Source organism: Microtus oregoni, unplaced genomic scaffold (assembly GCF_018167655.1).
Source record: "Microtus oregoni isolate MIOR12 unplaced genomic scaffold, Mior012 000022F_ref0000154, whole genome shotgun sequence".
Classification (NCBI taxonomy): domain Eukaryota; kingdom Metazoa; phylum Chordata; class Mammalia; order Rodentia; family Cricetidae; genus Microtus; species Microtus oregoni.
The window spans coordinates 7,245,595-7,259,900 of NW_024543081.1; the positions used below are offsets into that span (position 1 = coordinate 7,245,595).

Sequence of the window (14,306 nt, forward strand, 5' to 3'; positions counted from 1 at the left end):
CACGGGGTTCAGCCATGCTGGAGAACCATGACTCAAAATGGGAAATTTCTAAAAAGTGTCTCTGGAAAATTCTTGAACTACTCCTTACCACAAGAAAATAATGACAGCACCCATCTTCAACAGTCACCACCCTTCAGTGCCTGCCTTCCTCCCTTCTCTAATTCTCTCTCTCTTCTCCCCCATTCCCACAGCCTCACACATCCACCACTCCCGGGTTCTCTACTTCTGTCTGCAGAGATATACCACCCATCTGGAACAGAGCATAAAACCCCCATTCTTCAGCAGGCCTACAAGAACTTCCCCCTCACCAAGGCATCAATGCTTACTGAAATAAATACTGACCTTCCCTAGAAATGCAGAACTCAAACAAGAGATTAGAATTTTTTTCTACATAGTATATCCTGCCATTAATGAAGGTTTACAGTTAGGCTACTAGATCTGCAGCCTTGGAGTTTCTCCAAACACTGGTGGAGGCAGGTGAGGAAAATGCTCCTAGCCAGGGCTGCAGGACCCGAGGACTAACATTTCCTGCTCACACAGTCCAGTGTCCTTATGATGAGGTAGTTACATACATTTTCAGAGCTTTTGTCATGAGAACAGAAACAAACAGGTTGCACAGCCTGCCCTGGGATAGCAGACACCATCCTGTGCTGTAAGGAGCTGATCCTTGCTAGAAATAAAGACGCGCTTCACCCAGAGCGCAGGCGGGCAGCTCTGCGGTAGTCGCTGCTGCTCTTCTGAACAATCACAGTGTAAATCTGCAGTGTGTCTCCTTCTGAACCACAGCACCAGAAAAAAAAAATCAATTCAAGCATTTCCCCAACTGCAGCGCTGGAGCAAACCAGCCCTGGCCACAACTTAAGGCTCATGGAAAATATAAAATAAGCCTTCTAAGGGGCACAGGAGGAAAAGAAGAACCTGCTAGAAATGTGTAACTCACAGCTCTTGCAAATAGTATTTCAAAGAACTAAATGAGGCCAGGGACACTTGTGAAATCGCTGGTAGGAAAAAACTTCAACCAGAGCTGAGCAAAAGCGCAACGTGAGTGCAGAATAAATGCACAGGGTGCACTGACGGAAGAAAGAGCAGCACTTTGGAGAGAGGTTGAAAAGCAGCTAAACACACTGAATCCAATAAAGCATCCCTAGAAGTGCATGGGACTTCATAATATGGAAATGAGGTAATAACCATCAGACAGAACCGACTCCCAGGCTCAATCAAAGAACACAGTGCAGTTTAGAAATTTTTGGCTCTGGTTTATAATGCCACTCAGTCATTTCCCAAACCAAGTGTCTTCCTATGAAGAGGGCTGTCACAATTTTCTCCTTCCTTAGTAGCAACAAGGGGAAGGCTGGGGTGGAGCCTGCACATTCAGAAGGCACACAGCCAGGACTACATCTCAACAGTGCTCTGCACCTTTGGCAAAGGGACTTGCCTGACTCACTGGGGACTCTAGGAAGCAGGGAGCATCTTCTACAGCTCAGTGCTGACTGGCTGGTGTCACATATATACATAGGCCTGGTTCTGCTTGGCATCACTTTGTTAATGCTCTGCTCATTAATTTAACAAACTATCAGGAGGCTCTGCTTGGAATGGGCAAGCATTATCTCTCAACTTTCATTTAATTAAACTCTGCTATTGCAATATGACATTCAGCACATCGCAAGGGGAATTATTTTAAGGACGAAGGTAAAAAGTATTTCAAAGGCCTCACTTAAACATGAAAGCATAATCTAAAATTGCCCGAGCACACACTATAATTTTTCTATAATATTGAAGATGTTCTTTCTGGACTTGGTAATTAATTGGATTCCATGGAGAAATTATTCTATCCTCCTTGATAGCAAATGATATACACAGGCAGAAGAGGCAAGGCAAAGGACAGCCATCAGCAACCACCCGGTTGCCCAGACGAGAAGCTGCAGCTGACCCAGGAGGGAGGCTGGCTCCAAGGAGCATGGGCGTCTCCTTCTCCACAAAGTCCTGACTTGAGCCCAGAATGAAGGAGCAGAACAGCATCTTCTCCTGTTAAGGATGCACTTGGGTGAGAGCTAGCAGGCCCAGGTACCACCAGCCAAATGAGAACAAGAACAGTAGTGTCTGGTAGAGCTGAGGAGCAGGGCCACACACCCCCCCAAGGCTTCCTTCTAGCACTCCCCTGCCTCAGGGAAGGGCTTCTCTGGAGCTGACTCACCATCAATCCGGCTCACAAGTTCTTCCAGCATCTTCACTTTCATTTGAATCCCAGGCTGGGCAAAGGTGTAGTTGTCCTAAGGAAAAAAATAATAATGCATATGATATGTACATAAAATAAAACACGTGGGGCTGGAGAGATGGCTCAGCGGTTAAGAGCATTGCCTGCTCTTCCAAAGGTCTTGAGTTCAATTCCCAGCAACCACATGGTGGCTCACAACCATCTGAAATGAGGTCTGGTGCCCTCTTCTGGCCTTCAGGCATACATGCAGAAAGAATATTGTATACATAATAAATAAATAAATATTTAAAAAAAATAAATAAAATAAAAAAATAAAACACGTGGCTAAGGAGGCTTTGAGACCTTAGATTCAGATACCTAGGACCCATATAAAAGCCAAGTAGCTATTGAGGCCACCTGTGACCCCAGAACTTGGAAGAGACAACAGGGCACCCCTAGATCACAGTAGCTGGCAGACTAGCAAGAACTGGAGAACTCTGGATTCAACCAAGAGTCTGTACCTCAAAAAATGAAGTGAGATTGAAGAAGACAGCTGATATCAATTCCAGGCCTAAACATACACCAATGCACACATGCTCACACATGGGTGAACACACACAAAGACATACCACACATGAGTGCCACTCCCCTCCAATAACCCAGATACTCCAAAAAGAAAAAGCACCGAAAGCAAGTTTATAATGCAAAACAATTTTATAAAACAAACCAAGTACACACTGCTAGGCTGCCTCTTGAGAAACAGATACAGGGCGACACTCTGTATAAGACCAACAGAGCACAGCACCATCAGGTCTCACCCCCATCTGATGTCAGAGGACGCATACAGTTCCCAGGAACGCTTCATGGAACATTTCTATCTGCTAATGTTGAATATTTACATTTAAATTGAACAAACCAGCACCCACGTGTCTGGCTCATTGAGCAGAACCATCTGCTGGAATGACCACCTCGCTGGGCACCTGGACAGCAAGCACCAGGCCCACCAGGGAGCCGATGAGTAACGGGAAATGTGCTGACAGTGCAGCAATCCAAGTGCTAACAATACAGTCACTGCATGGGAAGTGAGAGGTGACAATTCTCAGCCATGTGGGTGAGCTCGGGTGGGCTCATGTAGACTGGGGGTGGGCAGCACAGCCTGGGGGAGGGAGCTTTAAGTGAGAGAGACCTGGAACAGAACCTTAGCCAATATTTAGGAGACTGTGATATCCACAAGCAGTTGGTTTCTCTGGGTTTGTATCTCAACATCTATGTGATGGGAATGAACACCCTGCCATCTTGGCCTGCTTGGAAGTCTCAGAACAGAACCCAGCGGAGCAGGGAAGAGCTTTCAAGTCCAAGATGAGCATGACAAATGGCAGCACTCAAACCTGACAGCACTCCAAAGTAGTTGAAGAAACTGGGGGATGACATATCCCCTACTTCCCACCACACCTGAGGGATACTTCACATGGTGAGAGCCCACCCCAGGAGATTAATCACTGTTTTAAGGGAGGACAGAGGCGCTGTGGGCTCATCACTTGCCCAGCCTGCGCCCATCAGCTCTGGCTGGAGACAGCAGCCTGGGCAATACTGGATTTAGTCAGTTATTTGGCTTTCATGCTAGAAAACCACATCAAGCCCCTGTTCAACAAGAATGGTAGCCCTCTTTGCTTCCACCTGCCACTGTTTTGTTTTATTTCTAAGTCTGTCCAAAGCTCAGGAGGGGAAGACGACTTTTCAGAAGGACACCAGTCTGTAAGGGAAAGAAGAGGAAGAGGGAGGAACGACCCTACTTTGAAAAGACCTCTGAGGCTAATGAGAAGGCCTTGGCACTCTGGCCTGAGGCAGAAGACAAGAACAGCAACACTCTGACTGGTCTAACACAGGATGGGCAGAACTTCGGAAAGAAAGCCCATCTTAATGGAGGTGCAGGGTGGTCCAGCTGGGGATGACCCTATTTCTATGTCTAGACTGGTTCCATGGCTTGAACTCTGCCTTGAGTCCAGGCTCCATGAGCTCTGGTAGCAGCTGTAAAGTCCACACGGAGTGCTCCAAGATGGCAATCACTGGTGCTGAGAGTGGAAGAGCTGGGCTGCATGAGATGGCACAGAGAAGGAAAGGCCTACTGGGTATCCTGCTGACTGCCATCCTATACTAACAAAGCTACACAGACCCTGGGCTTATCCAACAGCACCTCCCAACACACACGCACAAACACACGCGCGCACACGCACATGGGAAATGCTTCACTTAGAAAGTTCCAGCTGTGCCAAACTGGAAACAAAACATATAGACAAGAAGCGACATGAAAGGCAAGACCACAGTGGGTGCTGGCCCTGGAGTATAGCACAAGGCCTGGCTAGGTATGCCACTGTGAGGATGTGAGGGCTGGGCTGAACGAGACAAGGTTCTAAGTAAAGCTAGAAGTAGAGATCAGAGCACAGAGGGGCCCCAAGGTCCCTAGGGACAATGGCATATTCAGGAAAGGGGAAGTGAGGGCAAGGCAGGCAGTGGAAGAAGGCCATTCTGAAGTAGCTACAAGCAGATGGTGAGAAAAAGGCACAGCTGCCCAGTGACATCAGCCAGGGGAAAGGGCAGCAGCCCACTGTCATGGCTACAAAATTCATACTTTGGAAAGATCCCTGATTGTGCAGTGTAGAAATAACAGAGAGGGACCAAAGAGGGTGAGGACTATCAGTTACAAGACAGAGGCCATAATAGAGACAAAATGATTACAGAGCTTCCTACTGAGGACGCAGTCAACCCAACTGTCCCAGCTGCTTCCCACTGACCTATACTGACTGGGTTTTTGAACTTGAATACAGGATTTTACATTTATTCCTATTAGTGTGTGCATTTGATTGGTTCTGGGCTGGTATTCCAGGCAGCTGAACTCATTCTGAATCGTGATTATGTCATCCATCACATTAGCTGTCCCTCCAAGCTTAGAAGCACTGGTTAAAGCAATACCCTCAATGTCTCCATTACAGTCTCAGAGAAGAGATGGGAAGGACAGGGACAAGGACGGGGCTAGAGCAAGCCTCTCAGAGTGCAGTCAGCATAGAACAGCTCCTGAAAACACATGGCACCTTGCCTGACTCCTTGTTTTCCCACCTGCTAGCTCAACTCCCTCCTGCTTCTCTCACCTATGACAGGGAGGCAGAATGACCCCTCATACGGGCGGGCGCAGGGTGAGGGGTGAGCAACTGCATCAAATGGAACCTACCATAACATCTACCCCAAGTACATTCTCCACCTTCTTGCATCCAGCTTGTAGCTCACAGGACAGGGTCTATCACTGAGGGGTCCTGCCAGGCACAGGACAAGGAGCAGCATGGAACTGCAGCACAGGGTCCAGTAAGACAGTGCAGAGTGGTCAAAACAGAACTGCCACTGGATAAAGGACAGCTGTGGATCCGAGGCAAAACAACAGGATGTGCACAGCCAGTCTGGAAAGGCCACCCTTCCAACCATGTGACATTGTGACAAAGGCAAAAAACCATGGAGACTGGGTTCCAGTGGAAGGCAAGGAGGATGAACAGGTGGAACATGGACTGACTACTGAGGACTAATGGACAGCACATGCTGTTAGGCATCTGCCAAACCCGGGGTTTACAGCATTGGGGGTGAGCCTAAAGAAACCATGAGCTTGAGTTGATCATGACTCATTGATATTGGCCTGTCAGTCACAGTGTGCTACACTAATTCAAACAGTCTTACAGGGGAAGGACGACTGGGGAGGATACGGGGAGACTACATGGGAACTCCCCAGTGTCACCTTTTATCTGAAGTTGCTCTAAAACAGCCATTAAAAAGAAAATAAAAAATAAGAATTTATTACTAGATATCAGGCATGGTGGCATATACCTTTAATCCTAGCACTTGGGAGACAGAGGCAGGTGGATCTCTGAGTTCAAGACCACCCTGGTCTACATAGTAAGTTCCAGGACAACCAAAGCTACATAGTAAGGCCCTGTCTCAAAAGAGTGAGAGCGAGAGAGAGAGAGAGAGAGAGAGAGAGAGAGAGAGAGAGAGACAGACAGACAGACTGACTAAGCTCCAGGCACTCCTAGGTAAGGGCTCACTGAGTGTGTCAGTGAGAAGGCACATGCTGTGTGTTCTCAGAAGCAGCACAGCAGCCAGTACGGAGACTCCCTGACTTCTCCACAGCATGTGGACTGACCATTTTCAGGCAAGGGGCAGCTAGGTGACTTAAAGGAGCACCTTTTCTGTTCAGGCAGGAATGTGGATTTTTATGTTTCTCAATGCCATTTTAAAAGAATTTAATTTCACCTTTAAATTGCTTACTGCTCATTCTTAATGAATCTTTGCAGCCCAGTTACAGAAGGACTTTGTCAGTTTAATATACCTCTATTTTACTGAGCAAAACTCTAACATCACATCTTGACTCTTCAGCACACAGAGCCGGCCTCAGTGGGTACGTGAGTGAGGTCTGCATCTGGAAGTTGGCAGGTACTCTCCATCTGCTCACTCCCAAGTCAATAGGGTCTCCTGCAGACGGCTCTCCCCAGTGTCCACAAAGGCCAGCTCAGAGCCCCCTGACAAAGCACAGTGCTCCTCCCTAGTTCTCCTTCCTTTGAACTGAGTAAGCAGGAGTCAGCTCCCTGGGACTATGACCTGGGAATTCCCAGTGGTCTGAGCGCATTCCTGAGGGTCACCACAGCTCTACTTGAAGGTCACCACCTGCACCAGGTCAACAATCCCCACTTCAGGCACCAACCTTCTCTGGTGGCCTTCTCACCAACAAGTTCCAGGATAATGGAGCCACTTTCCCTCTCATTCCAATTCTACCAGGCCACCAACCAGTTCTCAGATTGAATAATTCCTCCCCAAGGAAAGGAAATGTAAATGACTAATTATAAAAGGCAACGGTTCTCTTCTCCTCAGAGAAGCTGTCCTGCTAAGTAATGAGTCCAAGAGTAATAGTATGACTTCAGGGTAGGCGAGTGTGGAGCTGTAATTCAGGAAGTAATGGCTGGCCGACAAACCCTGGCATGAGAGCTGTTAGGGAAATGAACAGACTGGCAAAAGCACAAGAATAATCCTCCAAGAGCCACAGGAGGATGCCCGCAGCCTGGAACTTCAACCTGCACCCAGAACTCGGACACCACAACCACAAAGGGCTAAGACTCCATGGAGGCCAATCCCCAGCCTGCACCCCCACCCCAGAAAACTAACGTTCAAAACAGCTTCATCAGACCTGTCTCCACACAGTCCGCTGTGAAGAACCAACCCAGCAGAAACCCTTCATACATATTTCCTCAGTCTACACCAGAAGTCATCGCCAAAAGGAAGCCATAGACACTCAACAGTATTAACAGATAGCGCATGTGTCAGAAACAGAGCTGAGGCAGGAAGGTCACAAGTTCCAGGCTAGCCTGAGCTATAGAGAAATATCCTATTTCAAAACAAAAATAGAAAACTATAGAGCAACTGAAGAAACTAGGCCCAGATTTTTTTTTTTTAACTCTACACCTCTTGCTGGTACTTAGGGGCAAAAATAAGTGCCCCTGCATAGGCCTCAAACATAGGTCTGCTGTGTTAGCTGGCAGGAGACCCAAAAGCCTCAGCTTCCATTTCGGATGACCACAGGGAGCCAGAGCTAGCAGTGCTTCATTCACCACCAGGCTCTTTTCTTACAGCCTCATTCATTTCTTAAGGCAACGCCATGCATCACAATTACAGACAGCGTCTCCTGGGTGCAAGCATCTGCTGACTGCAAGCCCAGACTCTTTCTACAATGCTCCTTCCTGGGGTGGTGTTAGGATTCTATCTGCAAATAGGATCTAATGCCTCACCACAAAGGTGTAGCCCAAGCTGACTTCAAACTCAAGACCTTCCTGCCTCTGGCAATTCAGCATTTCCTACCAGCATGAGTACCACAACCAGTACAACCAGGTAAGTCCACACAGAAGGACTGAGCATAGTCAGAACATTCCCCTAAGCCTGCAGATCACTCCCCAGACTTATCGCTATCGTCCCTTGGCAGTGTCTGGGGCAGCCATTCTCACAAAACCAGGACTCAAGCTGTCCACTGGCCCAGCCTAACACTGTGCAGCACAAATGCCCCTCGTGGTAGGAATTTTAGTTTTTCACTAGCATTTATTAATTATACACAATAGGTTTTGTTATAATGCATACACTGCATTACCCGCCCCCAACACACACAACAAGATGTTCTCCCTCTTCCCAGCTAAACTCCTTGTACTTTCACCATCTTTGTATATTTGTTTGTGTTTTGGTTTGGATTTTGTTCTTTTAGTCAGTCTCACTATGTCACCCTCACTGGCCTGGAACTCACTATGTAGACCAACCAGGCTTGCCTTGAACTCTGCTTCTTAAATACAGGTCATTGTGTCCAACTTTCATGTTGTTGTTGTTAATGTTATTGTTTTAATATGGGCAGGGGGCATGGAGGCCAAAAAACGCCATGGGATCCCCTGGAGTTAGAGTTAAAGGTGACTGTGAACCACCTGAGAAAAGCTCTCAAGCAGGGTGCAATACACACCCACAGTAATTTCTTATCCTTTCACACTGACTCCTGGAGGGCAGTTGAGCAGAAGCCAGAGCTCAAGAGTCCAAAATCTCAATATGATACAGTCTAGGTGGTAGGTGCCTGGGGGCCTCTTAGGAGGATGGGGTTAATGGCTGCATTTTCCCCACCCATCCTATCATTCTGTACCATCATGTTTGGCATGACTGCGTTAAGCAGTGCACAGCTGACCCCTAGTTTTCAATCCAATCTATCTGGCAGCTTCTTTCTTCATAGCATCAAGCATGTTTTCCCACTTTCTCCTCCCTCTGCTGTTTCTCATCTACTTCCATCTCCATTTTCAGTTTGTAGGCTCCCACCTACCCTTCCTCTGAGGGTGCCTCTTCCGGCTCCATACCTTTTGCCTCACACCTACATGTCTCACTTGATTCCTCTCTCGAGATTAGTTTTACTTATTGACTCTATGCAAGAAGGACTTAGATTCCAAGGCCAAGGTGGGGATACTCAAATTGTAACTTCCTAAATAAAACAAAACAAATTTCAACTGCTCAGTCATCATCTTCTCAGTGCTATCTTCCCCCCAGAGAGTCTGTCTGGGTTTGCTCCCACCCCTTCATTTCCTCAGACCCTCATTCAGTCCCCAAATCCTCTCCGGTTGTGCCTAATGGGTTGCAGAATGTGATGACTATAATCTGGCTGCTGGAAGTTCCAGTTAGTCGTCAGAGTTGTATTCTGGTTGCAAACTGTGCCTCTACCCTTCATACTTTAAACCTAGGCATACTATGGCCCGCTCAGTCAGTGTACTAGGGCTCCCATCCCTGACAACAGTGATGTTGGAGCTCCCTGCCATATAGGCTCATGGCCTGCTCTGTTGCTGGGAGCCAGGCTGACCCAAAGCTTTCCCTAAGACCTTAGTGTATGGAGAAGGAATGTAGTTCCTTGCCTAAACCCAGGAGCATGCTTGGCAAGGCCAGTAATGGCCTGGGGCCAGGGTCTTGGGGGATCTGTGACTTCAAATCCTAGAAACTCAACTCTTGCCCCCACACCAAGGGCTGTGGCTATCAGTCTATGATGTTGTGTACTCAGTCTATGACGACTAAGATATCATGTGTTCTCCTTGTACAACATTGCCGGATTAGCTTCCTGCTGGCTTTACCCCATTGTATGATAGCTTCCTGCTTACTCTGTCCCATTTTCCCCTGCAAACAGTATAAAAGGTGCTACACTTCTTAATAAGTCTGGTGGCTTAAGCCAGATCACCTGATTGCAAACTTCCGTTACCTCTTATCTTCACATCCCCTGGCCTGTCAGGAACCTGGCCCAGGTAACTCTGTACTCTCTCTCTGACCTCTTCTGGAGCTTCTCAGTGAGAGAAGCCATGTGTCTGGGTTGAGAAAGCACGGGTCTCATGCAAAAGCCTTCAATCACTAGCCAACTGCTGGGGTTCCTGAGACCCTTTCAAGTTTTTCTGATAGACCAAAACTGATTGTGTTCCTAACAATACAGAAACACTAAAGACCTTTTTCACTGTGTTGAGATTTGCACTGAAGCACACAGCAGGGTGAGTGCACACCAGAGCACAGGGAAGAATCCAGGCAGCACCATCCACCCTTGCTGGCTGCTGGCGTTCAGTGCATTCCCAAAGCCCCGTGACTTCAAACAAAAGGCAGTCTTGCTGAAGAACACCCCTCATGAAGTGGTCATCTTAACTTCTACATTAAAATCAAGTCTAATTTTACTAATGACAGTGTTCAACTCTGTCTGGAAGAAGCACCTTTCTAACATTTTGAGGCAGGATGGAGGGCAGGAAAAGCCTTGTGTATGAAGGCAGCTGAGCTCTCCTCCAGGAAAGCTCCACGCGGCTACTGTAGCTGAGAACTATAAAGGATACCACCTTCAAGAATCACCACCTTCAAAGGCAAAATGGCTATGCAAACCTGGGACTTACCAGTTATTTTCCCAAAAATGAACAGTTATTCTATCACTTCAGACACTAGATAGTGATTGCTACCAATAACAACATTTGAACTTCCAAGTAGAGAAACTGAATTTTGAAAGGTTATCATTCACTACTGTGGAGCTGAGCTGGAAGAAACGATGTTAAGGAATGTGACTGGTGATCATCTAATCAACATGGGAAACCTCTGACACTGAAGCATGGGGGCACGGGACATCTCTGCTCTGCACATCCCTGTCACTCACATCTCCCAGGGCATGATGGGCATTTCTCTTACTTGAAACAGTCTGGGACAGGAAAACCAAGGCCACAGTGCATCTGCAGACTCTCCTCAAGTGTACTGGCTGGCTTCTAACAGACCAGCATACTTTCTTACTGGAGGACTGCCCTTACTACTAACAAGCCACCAAAGCAGGTCACATGTGTTCTACACACAGTCACCAGCATCTCCAGGCAACTGCAGTGGGAGCAGTTTTTCCAAAGTTTGATATCCTCTTGGGCCAATACTCTCTGCTCACCCCCACTGCTATCCTGTCTACCAACAAGCCCCTGGGCTTCAGATCTGGGCCAGAAGGGCGGTACTAGTCATACCCACCATAGTGACCCTTAGCACCTGCATAGGCATGCTCATCATACTTTGGAGGAATTAATAGCTAGCAGATCAATTACAAAAACTTAGTGGACTGGACAATGGTGGTGCATGCCTTTAATCCCAGCACTGGGGAGGCAGAGGCAGGAAGATCTCTGAGTTGGAGGCCAGCCCGGTATACAGAGTAAGTTCCAGGACAGCCAGGACTGTTCACATAGAGAAAAACAAAATAAATAAATAAATAAATAAACAAACAAAAGACACAAAAACTTAGTAGGCACAGAATCTCCTAAACAAACACAGCTACAGCTATCCAGTGCGTCCAAAACCAAACAAAACATAGTTGCAGTTTTCTACCCTCTGGATCTCAACCTGTGGGTGGCAATCCCTTTGGCAAGCCTCCATCTCCAAAAAAATATTTACAGTATGATTTATAACAGTAGCAAAATTACATTTCCAAAGTAGTAATGAAGTAATTTTATGGTGGGGCTCACCACAACATGAGGAGCTGTATTAAAGCATGGCAGCATTAAGAAGGTTGAGAACCACTGCTCTAGAATCCGCCCTGCAAAACAATTCACTCTACCTACTTGAGCAAAGCAGAAACATGGGAGCCATGCGGAGTCCAGACATAGGCTCCTTCACAGGCTATATAACCTGAGGCTGCCCTGTCTCCCTGGGCATCCACCTGGTGCACAGGGTCTGGTACAAGGTTCAGGGTCCTGCAGTAGGAGATACACCCAACTCCTGTTTTCCTCCCTTAAGTCACTGCCTATTAACCACAAAGCCTGTGGCCCTAGTTTGGTTCCTAGTCTGGAATCCTGAGCCCCTGGAAGACCCATAGAAAGTGTGTGGATAGCTAACACACTTTGATAAGTCAACTTAGCCTTATAGAAACCCTGAAGACATGGGTAAAGGCCAGATAGGAACATCTGCATTCAACAAAACCAAGACTGTTTTCAGAGGGTCTCCAACCCAGACTGTGGCACAGGGGAGAATTCCAGCAGAACAAAGAATGGAGGAGAGAGAGGTGTGACCTGGAGTGGCAAGTGGGTGAAGAGACAAGCCACCACTGGTAAGGGGCAGGGTCATGCAGGCCCTTGGAGGATAGAAAAGGTTCATTCAAGCCTGTAATTTTTTTTTTTTTTTGAGACAAGGTTTTGCTGTAGCTTTGGAATCTGTCCTGGAACTAGCTCTTATAGATCAGGCTAGCCTCGAACTCAAAGAGATCTGCCTGCCTCTGCCTCCTGAGTGGTGGGGTTAAAGGCATTGCTATCACCACCCAGCTTCAAGCATGAATTTTAACCAAGCTTATACCCTTACAGGCTAACCTAAAACAACACCGGCTCTTGTAGAAAAGGGTCCCAAAGTCTCCAGTCTCTTGGGATTGCCTTAGCCATAAGAAATATAGTCAAGTCCCCAAATCCCTAATGGTGGAACAGCTCACACAAGGCTCATGTGGAATCAATCCTAGCCGCATGAGGAAAAGACAGATAGCTACCACCGAGCTGCAAACGTGCCCTAAACAAAGGCGCCAGAGGAGTGTTGTGCCTTCTGCTTGTCAGTCCTGTCAATAAACCCTTTTCCCGACAACAAAGCCCAGGTGAAAAATGAAAGGGCAGCATTGATCTCGTTGTACAGCCATCTTATTTACAAACAGAAGCCAGATAATCTTGGATTTAAATGGCACAAGTCCCATCACTCACAATCAGAGACGCGACAATGTTAATTTATAAACTTTACATTATAGTTCAATCCCTTCTCTTAAAAGGGAAAGGCTAAATTCTGAAGGAGTAAAAAATATGAAAACATTAACAAAGGAGAGAAGTGATGAATTGATGCTTGGGCCAAAACATGTCTCTAGTGGGCACATTTGTCTTTACAAGAAACAAAATAAGTCAAGGGCCATCTGGATCAGCAGCAAAGGAGAGGTCTCCGCTCTTCAGTTAGACAAGTGGATGCTAATTGCTCCCCATCCACCTCAGGTATGAAAAGCACTGCAAACCCAGACCTCCTTCACAAACCACTTGGCTGATCCCTTTGGATTAAGCCTTGGGGTCTAAGCCACACATTTTCTGAAGCTTTATTTGACCTTCAGGTCCAGTAAATGAGCTGAGACCACTTCAGCAGAAACACCTACTCAGAAAGATGAGGGCTACGATGGCTCAGCTGGCTTCCTGATGCCCTGGGGGCTAAGACGCCACTTTAGCTAGCATGGTACAGGCTATGGCCTTCATGTATAGCTTCTACAAGATAAGAATTCCCAGATGAGAATCTTGGGAATTTGGTCCCTCGTGACAGTTAAACCCCACTCTAGCCTTCCCCACTCCTCAGTCAACAGTGTCCTATGGCACCTTGTTTTGCCACACTCAGTCCTGGGAGGCTGTTGCCACTTCTGTGTGCAGTACTGAAACACCTGGGCTCCAGCCCGCAGTGTGGTCCCCTAGGCATGCATCATGCCTTGCTCAAGGGCAAAACACAGTGCCAGGTGCAAAGCAGGTACCTAGGAAAGGTATTATGAGCCAAGACCAACCCAAACACTCCACAAGGCTAAGGGCTGGTATGCCTACTTCACCATTGCTCTACAAGTCATCCAGCTCCTGTCCCCATCCTATCAGCCAACAAAGTACTTTCCTGGCACTGTGCAGGTTCCAACACACAAAAAAACTAATCACATAAAATCAAGCTGTCATAGGGCTTTTCTGTCAACATCCCAGTCACTAACCCTTGCTTCTGTGGAGGTCAGCAATGTCCCCACCATGGTGCCCAGGTACCCAGGACTCTAATAGCTGGTGTCTCCCCATGAACCAGGCACAGTGAGAGCAACCCATGCCACCAGAGAAGGACTATGGGCTGCTCACAGGTCTAGCAGGTACAGACTATAGCCCTTAAAGGGATAGATAGGTGTCTAATAGTTGGCCAAGGACTCATGGACCAGTGGCCACAGTGGTGCTGAAGGCTAGAGTAAACAGGCATAAGCGATGGTGAGACCAGAGCATGGGGATCAGAGTCCACACACACCTTCCTATTGGAATACTTGGCAGGATACAAC

At 47.3% G+C, this 14,306-nt stretch overlaps 1 protein-coding gene across 1 annotated transcript in view; it reads right to left on the reverse strand.

Annotated features, from left to right (window-relative positions):
- Tbc1d22a (TBC1 domain family member 22A) overlaps positions 1-14,306 on the reverse strand; it is a 300,861-nt gene that overhangs the window by 134,819 nt on the left and 151,736 nt on the right. Inside the window, exon 10 of the mRNA XM_041672324.1 lies at positions 2,195-2,270. Within this exon, the coding sequence (XP_041528258.1) occupies positions 2,195-2,270 (76 nt within the window). The remainder of the gene's footprint in view (positions 1-2,194; positions 2,271-14,306) is intronic.